This window comes from Tauraco erythrolophus, chromosome 2 (assembly GCF_009769465.1).
Source record: "Tauraco erythrolophus isolate bTauEry1 chromosome 2, bTauEry1.pri, whole genome shotgun sequence".
Classification (NCBI taxonomy): Eukaryota; Metazoa; Chordata; class Aves; order Musophagiformes; family Musophagidae; genus Tauraco; species Tauraco erythrolophus.
This window is the reverse complement of record NC_141466.1, coordinates 99,589,043-99,608,732: the sequence shown is the minus strand read 5'-3', so window position 1 is coordinate 99,608,732 and position 19,690 is coordinate 99,589,043. Positions and strand designations below refer to the sequence as shown.

The 19,690-nt window shown below is 38.3% G+C and overlaps 1 protein-coding gene across 1 annotated transcript in view; it reads left to right on the top strand.

Annotated features, from left to right (window-relative positions):
• Positions 1 to 1,230: 1,230 nt before the first annotated feature.
• The window catches only part of KIF6 (kinesin family member 6), a 164,891-nt gene continuing 146,431 nt past the window's right edge, over positions 1,231 to 19,690 (top strand). Inside the window, exons 1-3 of the mRNA XM_086626191.1 lie at positions 1,231 to 1,296; positions 2,272 to 2,381; positions 5,631 to 5,705. Of these exons, the coding sequence (XP_086482317.1) occupies positions 1,231 to 1,296; positions 2,272 to 2,381; positions 5,631 to 5,705 (251 nt within the window). The remainder of the gene's footprint in view (positions 1,297 to 2,271; positions 2,382 to 5,630; positions 5,706 to 19,690) is intronic.

The window sequence follows — 19,690 nt, the reverse complement described above, 5'->3', positions numbered from 1 at the left end:
CTTATTTGGAATTCAAGTTCAAGATACTTTTACCATATCCGAGTTAAAGAAATTTCTATCATCTTCCATAATCAAGTCCCTGATTTTCCACTTAATTTAAACTAGTGGACATGTAATCACTGTAATCTGATCTTTACCACTATGTCTTACCAAAACTCAGGCCAAAATAGCATCATGTTTGTGTGAATTTTGGGTAACCGCTTCACAGAATAACAGGGTCCTACTATTACTTCTCTAGAAGTTCAGCTTTTGTAACAAGACAGCATCCTCTATTTCCCTGTAGCAGTTTTTTCAGAACCTTTACTCCAACTCTTTTTATATTAGAATTTTAAAAATTTATGTCTTTACTGCATGTAATCTAGGTATTTTCCCCTGATTTCCCTTCCAGATCTTTACATAATGAACACTTCTTTTGAACCAAGTGGCCTTGCACAGGTGGTTTCAGACGGAGGAGAGTTGCACAGATACACAGGTAACACACAATCTCACAGATACGATGGGCAATTTCCAGTGTGCCAATGGAGGGATCCGCACACGATATGAACACCGCACCTCTTGGCTGGGCAGCGTTTTCAACCTTCCTTTTCCAACAGCCATGATACCTCAGCCTTGGGGAAAGCGGCTGGTGAGGAACTACTGTTCGTGGCCACACAGGCAGTCTGCCCTCGCAGATGGAGCCCGGTTGCTCCCTCCTCCTCCTCCTCCTCCTTCTCCTCCAAGCCCTGCCAGGGAGCACACAGCCACCCCACTGAAGCCACCCGCGGGCGCGAGTCAACTCGGTGGCAGCCACACCTGTAGGGAGATGGGGGTCGGTCTCTTCTCCCATGTTATGAATGACAGGATGAGAGGGAATGGCCTCAAGTTACGCCAGGGGAAATTTAGGTTAGATATCAGGAAGAATTTCTTTACAGAGAGGGTTGTGAAGTGTTGGAACAGGCTGCCCAGGGAGATGGTGGAGTCCCCATCCCTGGAGATGTTTAAAAACCGTGAGGATCTGGTGTTGAGCAACATGGTTTAGGGACCCTGACAGTGCAGGGTGAACGGCTGGACTCGATGATCTAGAAGGTCTCTTGCAACCAGACGACTCCATGATTCCAGGACACGGCCCCGCCGGGACCCCCGGCGCGTCTGCTGCCCGCCCCGCCGCGGTGCGCGCTGGGTAGCGCGCCGTGGTTACCGTTGCCAGGCGCGCGGCGCCGCCGCCGGTAGCCCCGCGCCCGGCGAGCGGCGATGGTGAAGGAAACCATCCGGGTGTACGCGCGGGTGAAGCCGCTGGGCAGGCGGCAGCAGGCGGGGGTAGGACGGGGAGCCGGCTGCTGTTCCGCCGGCGGGCGGGGCGGGGCTGGGCGGGATGGGGCGGCGGGGGCGCCCCGGCGGGCGCCCCGCGGGCCCGAGTGCGGCGGGAGGCAGCGGGCCGGGCTCGTGCCTCCCGCGCGCCGCGAGCAGCCCCGCCGGGCGGTGAGGGCTGAGGGGACTGAGCGGGGTAGGGCGCGGAGCGGAAAGCCGCAGCCCCGGGCTGCTCTCCGAAGCCTTACGAAGTGAATAAAATCACAAAGTACAGCAGCTTAAACTGCAGCCATTGCGGGAGGGGGCCGGGATCTTCTTTCCTGCCGAGGTGTTAGGGAAAGGCTCCGCAGGAGGAGCTTGTGACGCCGGTCATGGGGTTTGTGCAGTTCGACGCTGTTCTGTGTAGCGGAGGGGATTGTCTAACTCCCAGCATTTGGCTGTCCTTGCAAGGGATGATAAACGTAACGGAAGCGTTCCTCAGCAGTTGCGCATTTATGGTCTTCTCTTCATGGTCTTCTCCTTCTAAACCAGCTCTATTCGTTCTGCCATAGTCTTTCCTAATATACTCGTCCAGGTGTTTTGGAGGGGGTTGCAATGGAGACTGCGCTTTGTTTTCTATAAGAGCACAGATATTAAAATGGTTTGGTGAGCAAATCATGTCAAAGAGGCTACGTTTCTGTTTCAAACCTTGTTGTAGTGTTTACATGGTAACAAACAGGATAGTACGAGTATGTGCTTCTTGTGTTGTATCATAGCTGAAGGAGGATCTGCTCATGTATTAAGGGCTTTTGAAATAGAACTATTCTGGTTTGCTGTGTTGTTTTGACACACTTGATTAACCATGGTACACAATGCAATCCTGAAATTTGTGTGAAGTTTTTCTTCAGGCCGTTACAGGTGCTAAGCTTACGAAAGTGTTGTACCTAAGGGCTATGCTGTTCTTTTGGTAAAATTATTTTGTTAATTCATATCCATGCTTATTAGATATATTCAGTTGATGATGATGAGAAGCCTCTCTCCAGTCTGGAGATTATAGTGCCACGTGATTTAGCAGATGGGTTCGTCAATAATAAACGAGAGACCTACAAATTCAAGTAAGTAAAAGCCTCATCTTTATATCTTCTGCCTTCAGTGGCTGATATCACTGTGTAGTGATACAGAGCTATAGAACCTGGAAAAACCTCTTCTTAAAATAAAGTTTTAGTATAGATAGGTTTATTTTTATACAACTCCATTAACAAGAGGAATGCTCCAACATATTATGCTCTGCACCTGAACAAGTTTGATAGCATTTGATAAAGTTGTGGGGTTTTTTGTCTATCCATTGCAAGTCATACATTTCTAAGTCTCATCTCAAAGGTTGTATCTTCGTTTTTCAGTTCTTGTATTTTTACAGCTTGTTTTGAATTTGTGTAAGAAAATTGAATGCAGGACTGTGTGTTTTCTTGTGATCTAGTGAGTTGGCATAGGCTGGCTAAAGAGGTCTTGATGTAAAACACTGTTTAGAAACTGTTTCAGGCATAACCAAAACACGGTAAAGAAAAACAGAGATTCTTGAAAGAAACCAAAACATGATTGTAGAATGTAAATACTTTTTAGAAAGTAAAAATAAGTACCAGCAATATCAATGAACTTGAAGGCAACATTTTAAAATTTTGATGATGAAAAAAGCTAGATGTATAACCACCTCTAATGACTAGGCTGAGATTGTCTTTTTCCAAGTTGAATATTTGTTATTTTTTATAATACCAAGTCAAGTAAATTTTTTGCTCTATGCTATTAAAGAAGAGAGCCCCAGATAAACAGCTGCAGCTCAGACTGATGTCATTTTACATCAGCAAAGGAAATCTATCCATTCTGCTTGAGAAGAGAGGAGCTACCCTCTCCGCCTAGATTAGTATGCAAAACTAGCTTTGGTTGCAGATGCCCAAGCCAGCTGTAATGGATGCTGGCATATTTTTCTGACTTTACCATTTATTAAGAAGTCTGTAGAGCTGGATTTTGAGAAACACTATGGCTTATTATTGTTAAGATAATGCAAAAGTAATGCTATGGAGCTTCTTTTTTCTCCATGAAACTAGTCTTTTCATGCAGTCTATCTATCCTGGTCACCCCAAATGTTATTCTCCTTTGTTCTTACTTTCTTATATGGGAATCAAACACAATTGTTTGAATGACTTGACTGAGTAAGGGTTAGCAGGATAGAATATATGCCTCTCTACTTTATGTATCACATTTGTCTGTGACGTACACACTGCATAACACCTTGCAGTCCATGATGCCTGTCTATATACCTGGTGTCTGTAACGCGTTTCTATATACCCTATGAATTTCAGTGTCAGCATACAGTTCCACATGAGAGGGACCACATAGCAGGGCACAAGCAGTCCAGGAGGTTTCTGGAGTGTATTACCCACAGGTTCCTAACTTAAAGAGCCAACGTGGGGAGAAGCTTTGCTGCACCTCATATTTGCAAACATGGAAGAAGTGATCAGGGATGTGAAACCAGGTGGTAGTCTTGGCTGCAGTGGCCATGAGATGGTGAAATCCAGGATCCTGAGAGAAGGGAGCGAGGCAAAAAGCAGGACCATGACCTTGGATTTATGAGAACAGACTTTGGCCTACTCAGGGACATGCTTGAAAGAATCCCATGAGTCAGCCCAGGAGAGAAGTCCAGGAGAGCTGGCTGATTTTCAAGGATCCGCTCCTCCAAGCTCAAGAACAGTCCATCCTGATGAGCAGGAAATGATGAAAAGGCAGCGGGAGGCCTGTATGGATGAGCAAGCAGCTGCTGACTAAAAGTAAACATAAAAAGAAAGTGTACAAGAGATGGGAGCAGGGTCAGGTGACCCAGGAAGGCTGGCTGAGGCTGCCTAGATTAAGTGCGCAGTGAGAAGTGTTGAAAATGAGCTGAGCTGCTGGGCTCAGAGAATTGTCATCAGGGTTACAAGGTCCAGCTGGAGGCCAGTCACTAGTCATGTAATCAATCGATCCAATACTGTTTAGCGTTAATGACCTGGGTGATGGGACTGAGTGACGCTTCAGCAAGTTCACAGACAATATGAAACTGGAAGGGATGGTTGGTGCACCAGATAGTTGTGCTGCCTTTCAGAGGCACCTCAAGAGGCTGGAGAAATGGGCCAATAGGAATCTCATGAAGTCTGACAAAGTGAAATGCCAACTACTGCTCCTGGTGAGGAATAGCCAGGACAGGCTCAGGCTTGACTAAAAGCAGGTTTGCAGAAAAAGTCCTGGAGTCCTGGTAGACAAAAAGTTGAACATGAGACAGCAATACACCATTTGCAGCAAAGAAGGCAAACAGCCTCTGGGCTGCATTAGGTAGAGCATTACCAGCAGGTCAAGGGGATTGATCCTTCTCTTCTAGTTGCCACCAGTGAGATCACATCTGGAGTTCTGTGTCCAGTTCTGGGCTCCAGCAAAGGGACGACACAAAGATGGTTAAGGGACTGGAACATCTGACGTGAGGAGAAGCTGAGTGACCTGGGACTGTTTATCCTGGAGAAGAGAAAGCTCAAGGAGATCTTATCAATGTGTATAAACACCTGATGGGGGTGGGGGGAAATGAAGAAGATGGAGCCAGATGCTTATCAGTGGTGCCCAGTAACGCGGCAAGAGTTAATGGGCACAAATTGAGATACAGGAAATATAAAAAAACCCACTTTTTTACTGTGGGGTGATCAAATACTGGAACAGGTTGCCCAGAGATGTTGTGGAGGCTGCATGTGTGGAGATAATCAAAATCTGACTGCACAGACCCCTCCTCTAGCTGACCCTCCTTTGAGCAGAGAGATTGGAGCAGATGGTCCCTTCTAACTGCTGTATTCTTTGATTCTGCAAGACAACTGCAGATATTTTATATAGGAACTGACAAAACTGAGATTGAATTAAATATCTCCTTGTGACTTACAGTAACTGTGCAGCAGAGTGAAGGAAGTAGTTACCAAAAAAAAATGTGAGCCTGGCTGTACTGGTGGGATGCCGTATTTGGTTATAGTGTCATCTATTTATCCAGGTTTCAGTGTGGTGCCAGTTACAAACACTGATTCTCTTGATAGATTTAAAATGCGGATTATTTTTTTCTCAGCCACATCATTTTATCAGAGGATTTTATTGTACAGATCTTGTCAAAGCAGCACTGTGTGCAGCCTGTTTATGTACAATAGCACAACAGCACGCTGTGGTTGAGGCTACAGGGAAAACATTGTACTAAGTTATGTAAGCCTAGTGATGTAAACATTGACTGTTACAAACACAAACAAAAATGTATGAATCAAGTAGTGTTTTAAGAGTCTGAGCAATTATTATTTGCTTAATATTTTCAGATTTCAGAAAATTTTTGATCAAGAGGCAAAACAAGATGTGATTTTTGACAGCATTGCCAAACCAGTAGCAGAATGGTACGTTGTTGATCTTGTGAGTAATCGGGGTAACACAGGGTCAAAAATAGCTTTCATTGTATTACTTGGAGGAGAGCTGGCAAGTGTTTGTCTCACTGTTGTAAAAGTGGATTGATTTTTTAATTTTCTAAATGCTGACAAGTCTGAACCTCGGAGATATGCAACAGTCCCCTCAGAATTTTGTGTACGATAAGGTTCCATTATTAACTCCTAAAACAGCACTACTACTGTTGCCCCTTTTGTTGCATAGGCATGGAAATCCATGTCTAATTAGTTTTTTGTCTATAGTATAAACTCCCTTCCTTGCCTTAGAAAAGTATTCCATATGTAGTTTCATGAAGGTGAAAACCTTACAAAAATCTTACCCCCTGTTTAGTTTTCACTAAGTTACGGACACTCATGAATTAATACCTGTGGAGATATTAAAAATTTTTGCCCTCGTTATTTTTGTCTTAATGTGTAGAGTAGTGATTTTGACACTGTTTTTGTTTTGTTATGCCCACATTGCTGAAGTTAGCGCTGGATTTAATGGGGGAGAAAATCCCACACTGGAGGAAGCAGACTTTCTGCGTAATGTTTGTTTGTTTATCACAGTTACTGTTCAGAATCCAAACTTGTGCTGAGTTGGGAAGTATTACTTTAGGTACCAACGTTTCTCATTGATTGTCTGACCCATTCGTTGGTTTAAGCTATGACTCTGCAAGTTGTCCTTCAGCCTAGTGCACTGCCACGTGTTGTGCACTGTAGGAAAACAGAGATCCTCAGTTGGACACTTAGTCTTTCTCACATTGTTACTTGGAAGTAAAAATATACCTGCTCTTTTACAGTTTCATTTTCTTGATTTTCCCCTCTGTTTTCTTCTTAGAAGTCCCACATAAAGCAGGAGGGTAATTGACAGTGAAAATAAAGAACCAGTGAATTTAAAACTTCATTAGAAAAAGTCAAATATGCTTTAAAAAAATTTTCTTGCATTCTTCTTTCACAAAAAAGGGATTTCTTTGGCTATCAGACTTTATAACATATAGCTTCAGGTTAACTAATTTACTTAACTTTAAATATTTTTGAGTTTAATGGTAACTGCAGGCAAAAACTTCTGTGTCTTATTTGATTGTGCTTGGAAAGAGAAGAGTTAAAACTCTCATTGTACATGCGATGGATTGAATTATCCTCAGCCAAAATGCAGAGTATCAAAGCTAACTAGCAACAGACTGACTGATTTTTTTTGTCTTTGGAGTGTTTTAGAATATGAAAATGTTTTCCAGTTGAATAATTCACCTATGCAGTGCTCTAATAAACAAGAAGTGATATTGTTTTCCTTTCTTTCAGTGTTGGCTGATACAAGATTTTTATACATGGTTTTTGCTCCATGATTTAGAGTTTAGTTTTTATTTTTAGAGATTTTAAAGTACTTAAATGCTATTAAAATCAGTGGGGTTTAGGCATACGATTGCCTCCAAATAGCTGAGTCTTTAATGCTAAAATTGAGGTGTAAAATCACTTAACTGAATTGAGACTATTTCCACTCTGAGTTTCCACTCTTTAATGTGTTAAAGCTTATATTCTAGTTTATGTTTCTATTATTACTGATAACATTGAATTTTGCTTGTGTTTTCATAGTAGAGTAGGCAATACCTGGAGTGTGTTCCTCTTTCTCATCCTTTTTCTTCATTTTTACCTTTTCTTAGGCAAAAATTTTGTGTTTCAAAATGTCTTCATAGTCATGATGTTCCTTTGTGCCTGAAATTTATTTCACTCTAATGTCGCAATTTTCCTTTCCGTTGGGGGACAAGGAGAATTGCCCTGTTGCTCTGAAAGATCACAGTCGTCCGTAGCAAAGTGTTCTTCACTGTTAGTTTCTTTCCAAGCCAACGTTCTCTTGCAAAGAAAAACTGTTGCAAATGCACTCGTTTCTGTTGTTGGAGTCATTTTACTGAGGGAACAGTTTTTGTCTGTGTATTGCCAGGGAAAAGAATGTAGCAGGAAAGTATCAATGAAATAGCTCAGCAGTATTTTGAGGCTCTTTGTCATGCATACTTCCAGTCATGAGAAAATTCAGTCAGACTTGCATGCTCAGAACAAAAACCTTGGGCATTGTTTAAACTAAAAACAGCAATGCGGCGTTCAGGATTCTAAAATCTTTCTAGTTTGTTCTTCGATGGATGGAAATTGGATGTGACTTTCTTTTTTCTTTTCCTTGGGTTTTTCTTTTTTTTCCTTTTTTCTTTTTAAGCGTGCTTTCTTTGATGTTGGGCCACTACTTTTCTCTCTTTAAGTCCAAATTGTCATCTTGCCTGTGGTTTAAGAGGCACCAGACATTAGTTCATTTAATTTGCTTCTTCAGTCAAAAGTGCCAGCCTCTGCAAACCATTATAAGCATATGATTTGCTTGTTGTTTTTTTTTTTTTTAATTATTATTATTTTGTTAATGCTTGAGTCATCTCTTACTCTGTATCTTTTGATTTTTTGTTCGTGCTTTCCTCTTTTCATTTTAAATATATGTTCTTGATTTTTTTTTTGTGCAGAGCCAACTTGATCTTTAAGAAGCAGCACTAACTCAATTACTCTATCAAAAAATAGAGAAAATAAATAACATTCTTCTTTTATAGTTTACTAACAATTAAGCGTTGCTTTAGTCTAACAATAGAACAAGGTTACTCTTATAATGCTTCAAATATTAGTGTTATGCTGATTAATGCAATCAGAAATTAAGTAGAAAATCTTAGTGCTTTGAAATTATTTTTGTTTTCAGTTCTAATATGGCCACTATTTTGTCTTGATTTATTAAAGAATAATACTGAAAATATTTTCTCTTCAGATGTATCATGCAAATAAGAAACAGCTCAGCTGTCTATAAACCTAATGGAAATCACCTGTGTTTTTTTGAAAGATCTGATAACCTCCAGGATAATGCTTCCATTGCCACAGATTATAGTTTCTTCTTGTATGCTGTGTTTATCCTAAGAAATAGCATCTGTAATATACAAGCTACTTCCTTTTACTCTTTTCTGTTTTTTTTTTCTGCTGCTTTTTCTTACAGAAAATGTAGTCAAAATATTTTGCAGAACAGCATCATTATAATGTTGACTGTGTTTTGTAATGTCTCTCTTTCCAGTTTTAGAAAATATTTCACCAGTAATTGAAAATGTTTGGAAAACATATTTACATCATTAGATTGCTTTGTAATACAAAGCCACAGGATGTAGACTAAACATCCTAATAGGACATTTCTAGCTTTACCGAATATGCTCGTAGAAATCCAGTGACCATCCTTTGCTTTTCTTCTATGTTGTGGGTTTTTTTTCTTCCTGTTTAGGTCTGTGAATAAGATGATGTAATAAAAGTATTTGACCTGCTGTTTTGTGGTTTGTTTGGGGTTTTCATTGTGTTTTTTTTTCTTGTTCACTAACAACTCAGATTTGTGTTTTGCTATGTAATCAAGGAAAATAAAATATCTACAAGTTTCTTCAAACTAATGAAATTTTAGTAGTTGGTAAAAGGATGGTAATTTTCTCTCAAATTGTGCTCTCCTTTTGACTAAGCTGGAGTAATGCTGAATGTGCTTTACTTTCACTGAGTTTAGTAGGATTGTGGATTAATATTCCCTCTGAAATTTGAACCATTAGATAAGAAATTGCTTGAAACATGGAATCTGACTTATTTTACAAGCTTTTGTAATAAATAAATCATTTACTTACTACAAATAAAAGGTTCCAATTAAATTATTACCTCTGATTTTGAACATCATAAATATAAGAAATGGAGAGATTCTTAAAAACTTTGAATTCTGATTTCTGAATTTTTTAATGGTTCTTCATTACTTTTAAAGCTAATTATTAGAGACAGATAAAAGTCAAACCTTTACATCTTTTTATAGCAAAAGGAACATTTTCTTTTTTATTTTACTGGAAACCCTTGTCATATACAATATCTTAGCATGAATTTATCCTAATGAGAAGAATGTGTAATTAGTGGGGCTATTCCTTTGATAGTACTTAATCTACAGACTTTATCTTGCTTTGAAATGTGATGCAATTTGCATTTTCCTTGTGATGTAAATTGTGAAAAAAGAAAAATCAAATCCACATATCTGAAATCTCGCAGTAATTTGATTTTACATGGGGAAATATTTAGCTCTTTTAGATTTGTCATGAGTCTTTCAGAACCTTCTTAATTCCAATTCTTGTATGAAATTATTATGCAAACTTTGGCTTCATGCAAATGTTTGACTTTTGGGGAAAATATCATCCTTGCGCAACTAGAATTCCAGATTATTTTTTTAGTTCACTTTATTTTTACTTTCATTTAAATTGAAATACAAGGTCCTTTTTTTTGAGTCTAACAGTATAATTATACATGTGCAACATATTAGATGTTTAAAATAGTTTTAATAACAGTTGTAGGAGTACCAACAGTCTTCAAGAAAATTTCAAACTAAAACAGCAGGAAAACAGGAGACAGGAGAACAGAAGAGTAAAAGTCAGTCATGATTATTAATTCGTTATGTAATAGCCAGAAACCCACCATTAAATTGGTTATTTGTTGGTTTGCATCTCAGAAAAACTTACTAAGAGCTATTTTCCTCTCTAAAGAAAATACATTTCAAAAGAAGTGTATGGAACTCACCCCTTTGAGGGGTCAAATAAAGCAGCTTTTTCAATGAGGAGACCTGAAACGGTTACAGGGTCCTTACACACAGAATCACACAGAATGTTAGGGACTGGAAGGGACCAGGATCATCTAGTCCAATCCCCCAACCTGTATCTTTCTGCTTCAGTGAGGAAATAATCTGAATTCAGTTCCTTAGAAGATGCACTAAACTTCCCTTCTTATTTGGACTCATCTTACCTGGGAATTCCAAAAATCTTGTTTATATCTATATATCTTCCTATACATGTGTCACATATAGGAAGCTGTTTCTCCACCCTTTTTATCCACATTCCCTTCCCCTCTGCCCCTCCTTTTTTAGGCTTTTTCAGTGGAACTGCTGCATGTTGCCTCTGTATTTGTAAATATTGTTGTCTGGTACAGCAGGTTGCTGTGTGCCCCAGTAGGAAGGATTGTTTCCAAGGCCAAGAGCTCCGTGAAGGCTTGTACAGTTTTGGTGCTGCGATGTCAGTGTAAACATCAACTCACTTAAGCTCTAATACAAAAGGATTGAATGACTAAAATGTTGTAAGACCCTTATGATACAAGTCAATTCTTGACATTCTATGATTCTATGATTTTCTAGAAGATATTCCTTATTAACTAATTAAATGATAGGCTTGTATGATTATCCATTCTGACCTGGATATATTTGTGACACAGTGTAGGAAGTAGATGCTTGGCTCACCTGCAGGCAACCTTGCATCACAGCTTGTATTTTTGCTAAAATGGGTGATTTAATTACAAAAGGCCTGTGGAATCTGTATATAATGAAAGACACATCTTTTTGGATGTCAGCTTGAAACAAATGTAGCTTAAAATTTCCCCTAAAGTGAGAAATTGGAACAGTAATGCTAGCGATTCTTCCTGAAAATGTGTGCAATTGTGAGGCAATAAAAAGTGAAAAGCTTCATTAGTGTTTCATCCTAAATGATTATTAGTTGCTTGTGTTTATTTTGACTTAAATGGCACAGGTTAGGATTGCTGAAGGAGGCTGCTTATTATAGTTTACAGTTTGATAGCTTTGATTCAGAGTATCTTTATGTCACTTATCTTTTGCAGTGCTTACGGTGGAATTCTAAATATATTCAGATATTTTAGTTAAGAAATTGTATTACACCTTATTTTTTTTTTTATGAAAGTCCTTTTGAAATTTCTAAGGAAACTTGCTTGCACTCTCTCAAAACCAGTTACATGAACATTTGGAAATTGGTATTGTTTTTGAAAGATGAGGCATTAAAAAGTTAGATTTGTTCAATAAATCTGGCAAAGGCATAAAGAAAAAAAATGTCATACTGAGATACTTTGTTTATTTTAATTAAAAGAAACTTTAATCCGAGCTCCAAGTGATAGAAGATACATAAATACTGAGTCTCTGTAGAGAAAAATCCTCCCTGAAAACTTGTTTTCCTGATCCTGCACATGAAGTTCTTCCTTCTTTTTATCTTAAATATCATGTCTAGGGGCTGATTTTGCCAGGACTGTGTTGAATTTTTGTTTTGTTTTGTTTTGTTGTGTGGTTGTTTTTTTTTTAATAAAATAACTATGAATGGAGATTTTTTTGAGATCGAAAGAAGGAAAGTGAGAGACGTTGGTAAAATATTTCAGGTCAGCAAGAACTGAGACGGGGAGAGGGCTGACAGTATCCTAAGATCTAAGATATTAGTGTTCTCTGCTGTTTTCATTAGTTTAGTATTTTAATAAGTATTGAATATTTGTTCCAACCACATGCCTTTATGTTACCAGTCATTTAAAATTAAGATGTTGGAACTCAGGTTAAAAGAATAATATGGAACTGACATAAACTAACAAAGTCAAAGTAATTAATTTTTAAAGATGAAGTTTGTTTCTTGTTCCCAGAATTTTCTCTCCTCTACATATAAACACAAAATTTAGTACTTACTTAATAAGACCTTTGTTTTCATTTAAACATTTAGACAAGTTTTATTTATTCATGTTATAAACTTAGTAAAAACCTTTCACTTTGAACTTTTTTCATTTTAAAACAAAACAATAATAAAAATTACAGATGGCTTAAATGCAACTACTTAAAATATCTTCTTAATCCTTTTGAACATTGAGAAGTATTGCAACAGGAATGAAGTGTCAGAGCAAGAAAATCTTTTTGCTTAGACTTCATATTCATAGTTGCTGTGATGGCTTTTGGTGTTCTGGATAGGCTTTGTTTACCAATTGCTGAGACAAGGTTTCCACATTTATCGATAACACCTGCCAATGTCAAAACCATGAAAATAAGGTTGTTGCTATTTCTTTGTCTTTTTCATAGAGGAGTTTGGAGTAGCACAAAAAGAATCAGTACTCTGCCTTCTCTGAGGAAGACTTGTCATATTGGTGGTTATAAACCAGTTGCATTGAGACTAGTCTGAAATGGAAGAGCGGTTGTAGCAGTTTGTAGCGTGTTTTCAGGGACTGTTAAGGACTGTTTACTTTTTCCTTCTTCTGCTGATGATTCTATGTCAATTATGCCTACTGCTAACAAATCAGAATAATTAGGTCAGAAGGGATCTCTGTAGATCATCTGGTCCAACTTCCTGAGCAAAGCAGGTCTATCTTCAAGGTTAGATCAGGTTGCCCTTGTCCAGTAGAGCTTTGAAAATGACAAAGATGGGAATCCCACAACCCACCTAGGCACTTGGAATTTCCCCTCTTGCAACTTGTGACCACTGCCTCTTGTCCTTACAATAGTAAGCCTCTGAGAAGAGTCTAAGTCCATTTCTGTAATGATCCATAGCATAATGGAAGGTGATAATTTGATACATGTGTAGCTTTCTGTTCTCCAGGTTGATAGAAAACACCTCCCTTGACTTCCCCTGTGTGTGATGTGCTCCAGCCCCAACTAGCTTGGTTCTATCAGGCTCACACCAGTTTCTTTATAGCATTCTTCTTCTACTGGGGAGTCCAAAATATAATGCACAACTCAAGAAAGATACTTTGGTATGGTTGTTTTGTTTTTTTTTTTTCAAATTTTGCTGGTAACTGTTCTGTTTGATTCAGCGAAAACGATGTAGCAGTAGAGGAAGCAAGAGTTCTTTGCTATATTTATGCACAAGCCTGCCTGAAGTCCCATTAACAATGAGCACAGAAACAAATGAAAAGTTCTGTGTCCATAAACTTTAAATAGAACAAATGATCTTCACTGGAAATTAAAACAAAATGTAGTCAGAAAAGCCAACCACAATAAAACAACCTCAGTCTGCTTTCAACCTCCGTCTACTGTCACTGGGCTTTATACCACTATTTATCTTGTCTCAGATGTTCAAGGACAAAGTACTGAATGGTATTTTAAACTGTAGTAACTACCCATAAATTGTCTAGCTCTCACTTGAGGAATTTCTCACTTGAGGAATGTTAAGCAGTTGTAAATATAACGTATCTATCAATTTAAGTGGAATTGCTTGCATGAGTTAGACTTCTGTATCACACCCTTTATTTAGGAATTAGACATCTTTCAGGCATGAGGCAAGTCAGTTGGGTGGCTGAAAATGCCAGTACACAACTCTAACAGCCATTTATTTAAATAAGGATCTAAAATGAATTCTTAAATGAAAAGTTAATTTCTCACTGTGCATGTTCTTAGATCGCCACTAATTATGAGTAAGTTAGTGCAAGTCAACTGATAACTGAATAAGAAAATTTGAGGGGAAAAAAACACGTGGCCTTGCTCTGTGTTAACTACATTCATATATGAGTTCGTACTAGAAAGAGTTGTCCTCTGCCCGATAATTGACACAAAAGTTGTAGTGACAGCTTTTGCTTAGCAAGCTTGTGAGGAAAGGGGCAGGGTCTTTCTAATGTGACAAAAAAACAAATAATCCACTGAAGCCCTGAGCCTACTCTTGTTTTCCTCCCAATTGTATTAGTAAGTCTAATAAAAGATGCTGCCTCTGTCTAAATACCTGATTTTTCTTATACTTTTAGACCGTCATAGTTGCTGGTACAGTGTCACAGCATTTGTTTATTCTTCCTTTGTGTTACTGGCTAAGTCCTTTCCTGTAATGACCATTTCTAATTAAGAATTTTTTTCTCTGGACTCTGAGGTTTTCTTTAGGACTGTCTTAGCACTGATAAGGGAACTTTTAAAATAAAAAATAAAAACTTTTAAAATAAAACCTGTGCTATTTTAGCCAATGACTGATTTTTATTTTGTTCATCAGCTTCCTGTAGTCCAAAGGACAGAAGAGAATGCGTGTTATAATTCATTTTTCATAAAGCAAAACTTATTGTCTTGAGCAAGCATCATTATGTAAACTTGTATAACAGTAGTTGGGTTATGAAGCAGTTTTAAGGTTATGCTGAAAGTGGGCTAGTTAAGGAACATTTACCTCGCCTTGCTGCTTTTTTTATTATCTTGTTCCTCCAAAACGAGTATTAAAATTAAAAGTATTCCAAGTTGATTGGAAAAAAATAATTTGTAGAACTCCCAATTTGTGTTGGGAGTTCATAAAGTACTTTTGATACATGCAGATATGTTTAAAGATTGTAGTGTGTTTAAGCATTTCCTCCAGCAAAAAATCTGCATCAAGTTGTCCCACGCTTTGGATCCCGCCTAAAACTCAGTGAGATTATTGGAAAGGTGGTCATTGACTTGAAAGAGCTTTGGATCATGATCTTACTTAATGATACTTTGTAGGTGGAGAACTCTTTCTCTTTGTGTTTTCTAAACCTCTGCTGGTTATTTCAATATTCTGGCTAGAGAAATACTGAAATTATTTTAATTTCTGTCTCAAAGATTGTCATTGTTGGTGATTGCTTGGTAGTCTGTGTCATAGCTTAGAGGTAAAACTTGAAAATTTTTTGCTTGTTCCAACACATCATGCTAAATTGTGTTGCTGTCATAATACATGGTTAGGTTTATATAGCAGTATGATCAAATTAATCTCCTTAGTCAGTTGTGTGCACAAACTCTCTCTCACTTGGAAAAGTTGTGCTTTCAATTGTGTGCAATATAGCGGACATATTCAATACTTTCTTTGTGTTTAAAAAATGTTGCCGATTAGCTTTGTAAGGTCAACAACAAGCTGTTGTGTTTCTGAAAAACAGCAACAATTTTTCGGTGCCTAACCAGAAAATAAGCATCCAGTTCTATGGGTAAAATGTAAGAGCAGATCTAACTTCTTCCTATGTTAAAATCATCTTGAAGTGGGCATATAATTAGATTAGAAATTATACTGAAGAATAAAAGGATAAAAAATATTTAAGACTGTAATAAACTCCTTATTCATGGATTAGGAGTTGTTTGCCTGCAATTAATCTTATTATTTCATTAAAATTGATATTAGCTGTTGTTACAGTTTTCTTATAAGTTTATGAATATTTCCTTTTTTTGTTGTTGTTTTTTTGACTTTTTTTTTCCAAGGGAAAAAATTTTAGGTTGTTTAATGATACCAATTTTACTAAACAGAGCTGCTTATTACATAAATACTTGTTGATGAATTCAGACTACTTAGCTGGTAATCATGATGTTTCCTCATCAATATTTTGCTTTAAATTGATTTTTCTTACAGTGGTTAAAACCAACAAGACTAAAATTTACGATTTGAACACCTTTACATACAGCATACATATGTAAATATGTCACATAGACATACATGTTTGAATTTCAAATTACTATTTCCAGCAAACATTACAATATTTTCATTGTATACAGCTTTGTGATACGTGACTCTTCATATGGTTTGATCAGATATGTTTTTTATTGAAACACAAAAATAGATATACAGTTTAAAAATATATGCTTACCAAGTACTGACACAATAGATTTTTGTAAAATCTAGAAAATCCTAATATTCTGGCATAGAATCATAGAATCATAGAATCGTTAGGGCTGGAAGGGACCTTCAAAGGTCATCTAGTCCAACCCCCCTGCAAGGAACAGGGATATCTCCAACTAGATCATGTTGCTCAGGGCCTCATCCAACCGGGCCTTGAACGTCTCCAGGGATGGAGCATCCACCACCTCTCTGGGCAACCTGTTCCAGTGTTCTACAACTCTCATGGTAAAAAATTTTTTCCTAATATCCAACCTGAATCTACCTCCCTCTATTTTAAAACCATTACCCCTTGTCCTATCACAACTGGCCCTCCTGAACAGCCTCTCCCCATCTTTCCTGTAGGCCCCCTTGAGGTACTGGAAGACTGCTATAAGGTCACCCCGGAGCCTCCTCTTCTCCAGGCTGAACAGCCCCAACTCTTTCAGCCTGTCCTCATAGGAAAGGTGCTCCAGCCCTCTTATCATCTTCGTGGCCCTCCTCTGGACCCTCTCCAACTGGTCCATGTCCTTCTTATGTTGGGGACTCCAGAACTGGACGCAATACTCCAAGTGAGGTCTCACGAGGGCAGAGTAGAGGGGGAGAATCACCTCCCTCGACCTGCTGGCCACGCTCCTCTTGATGCAGCCCAGGACGCGGTTGGCCTTCTGGGCCGCAAGAGCACATTGCCGGCTCATATTGAGCTTCTCGTCCACCAGTACTCCCAAGTCCTTCTCCTCAGGGCTGCTCACGATCCATTCTCCGCCCAGTCTGTATTTGTGCCTGGGATTGCCACGACCCAGATGTAGGACCTTGCACTTGGCCTGGTTAAACTTCATGAGGTTGGTACGGGCCCACCTCTCCAGCCTGTCGAGGTCCCTCTGGATGGCATCCCTCCCTTCCAGCGTGTTGACGGCACCACACAGCTTGGTGTCATCGGCGAACTTGCTGAGGGTGCACTCCATGCATCATGCATTAAATCTAAAATAGTAAGATTCAATTTGTTTAGTTCTTCTGATCCATTTGAATTTGCAGCGTGTGACCTTTTTGGGCCTTTCTTGACAATCATGTAACTGAGATTTCCTACATGTGAATAACAAGATATGAAGACAGCTCAGTATATTAAATGAGATTGAAATATGATTGTTTGCAGAACTACTGTATGCCTGTGTTTTCCCAGAAATGTCATATTTTTCTGGAAAGCTTGTCTTCACAGGATATGAGATCTTGGGCAATTTTTTTTGAGACTTCTTCAAATGTAGAAATTCAAGCCAGTGACACTGTCCGTATTCAGTGAATTTTGTCATTCACAGGTACGAAGTCCACCATGTTGGACTTACTGCTCAGGCATGTGACTTGGGTTTTTCCTTTACACGTTTAAGTTGGTCCATATTTTACAGATAGGAACATAGAATCATAGAATCATAGAATGGTTTGGGTTGGAAGGGACCTCAAAGATCATCTAGTTCCAACCCCCCTGCCATGGGCAGGGAAACCCTCCACTACACCAGGTTTCCCACAGCCTCATCCAACCTGGCCTTGAGCACTTCCAGGGATGGGGCATCCACAACTTCTCTGGGCAACCTGTTCCACTGCCTCACCACCCTCAGAGTGAAAAATTTCTTCCTTATCTCTAATCTAAATATCCCCTCTTTCAGTTTAAAGCCATTGCCCCTTGTCCTGTCACTATGGCATACCTGGTTGTAAAAAAAGTAGAAGTAAAGCTGAAACAACAAATTATTTGTTAGAAACTGACTTTTTAATGTCTGTTTTTCTGTGTTTGTTTGGTTTAAAGCTAACTCTAAATATTTTTGTAAGTAAATTTGATACATGTTTTACTATGTAAATATTGCTTTATGTAGCTTGTGATGAATAGCACTTTCTGTTCTTTTATAAAGGCTAGGGCTATCACAAAATGTTATGAATACATGCCCACATGTTTTAGCATGTTAAGAAAATGAACTCTGTGAATTTCCTAACACAACAAAACAAATATACAAATTTGGACAAGTTCTAGTCACCGTATTTTAAAAACTTGTTTTTCTATGTAGTGGGCTTTATAGTTCTGAGCTTGGTATTATTAAAAAAAGAAGGCCCTCCGGGAGCTCTGACAGTCATAATAGGAGTAACTTTGCTAAAATATACTGGAGCCAGATTTCTCCAGCAACATTTTAGCTAATCTGTCTGGAAGTAGTCCATGAACTTCTGAACAGAGAGCTATACACATTGCATAAGTTTATGAAAGATCTTTTCAGCAAAGCCTCTCCTTGGATTATGTGTCTTTGATGTGTTTTATTTGAAGTAATAAAGAGACAATATATTGAACAAAGTGTCTCCTTAACCATGCCAAAACAACTTCCTGGGAGAGAAAAAAAAAAAAAAGTTCTGGATATTCTGGTAGCACTGAGGGGGCATGACTGAAAACACCTTTTTAGTGTATGATTTTTATTTATGCATATTTTAAAGTCTTCACAAGACTACCATCAATAATTCTGTCAACCTGTGTACTTTCAAAGACTAAGTTTAACAAAGGTTTGGGATTTTTGTTCTGAGAATTTGAAGGGCAAAGATGCAGACTTTGCCTGGGTGAACTGACATCTTGCAAAGTAAATTTTTTAGAACAGGCAGAAAAAAGCTGCTGATTCTCTACTGCCTTCCCCAGTAGAGAATCAGTTCCACAACTGTTAGGAACAACTTTAATTTGCAGATGAGAATCTTCAAGGATCCTTCTGATGGATGCTGTTGAGAAAATGCACTCTTTTCTTGTCATCTCATAATTGGTGTTGCCAACTTTTTTAGAAACCTGATGCAATTACATTTCATGATGTATGGGAGATGTATATTTTCTGCTCACTATGCTAATTCTTAGCATCTGAGACACCTTTCACTTTGTCAAGAGTAATTCTGCAGTGTAGTTTGTTGTTGTTTTTTAAATAACATTTTATGAGTGCCTAAAGGGCTATGAAGCTCTCTATGGTTTTATTTTCCTAAAGGGATCGTGCATCTTAGGTTGGAAACAGGAAGTACATCCTAAACTTTCTGAGTATTTAGTAAAGAGGTATTAGTTTAATTGATTTATTGATTGATTAGGTATTGGTCAGCCTACATATATTGTTACCATTTCAGTGTAAAACTCTTTGAGACAATGAACTAAAATTAGATTGATAAAGTTTGTTATTTATTTTTAACTTCAAGTTCTTAGAAGTGGAAAAAGAGCAGAGTATATCTTTAGCAAGTATTTGCCATAATAATAGTTTCTCCATGAGCCTCATTGCTAAAATGTCCTGTATTTCCATTAATTCCAAGAGAAATTCCTTAAAAGAAGTGTAAATTAGTAACATCAGGCATGGATTTTATATGACACACTCCATGTAGACTTTATCACATACAGACATTCAAAATTGACATTGACTAATATGCAGAATATTGTACCCAAATTGGTGGTTGCACAGCTTCAGTTTTGAAATTTGTTCTTTCACAAACATATATGTGTACACACATGTTAGTTCTGTTTAGTTCATAAATCTAATTCCTTGTGAACAAGCTGATGCGGTAGAGACTTCTTTTCCATGT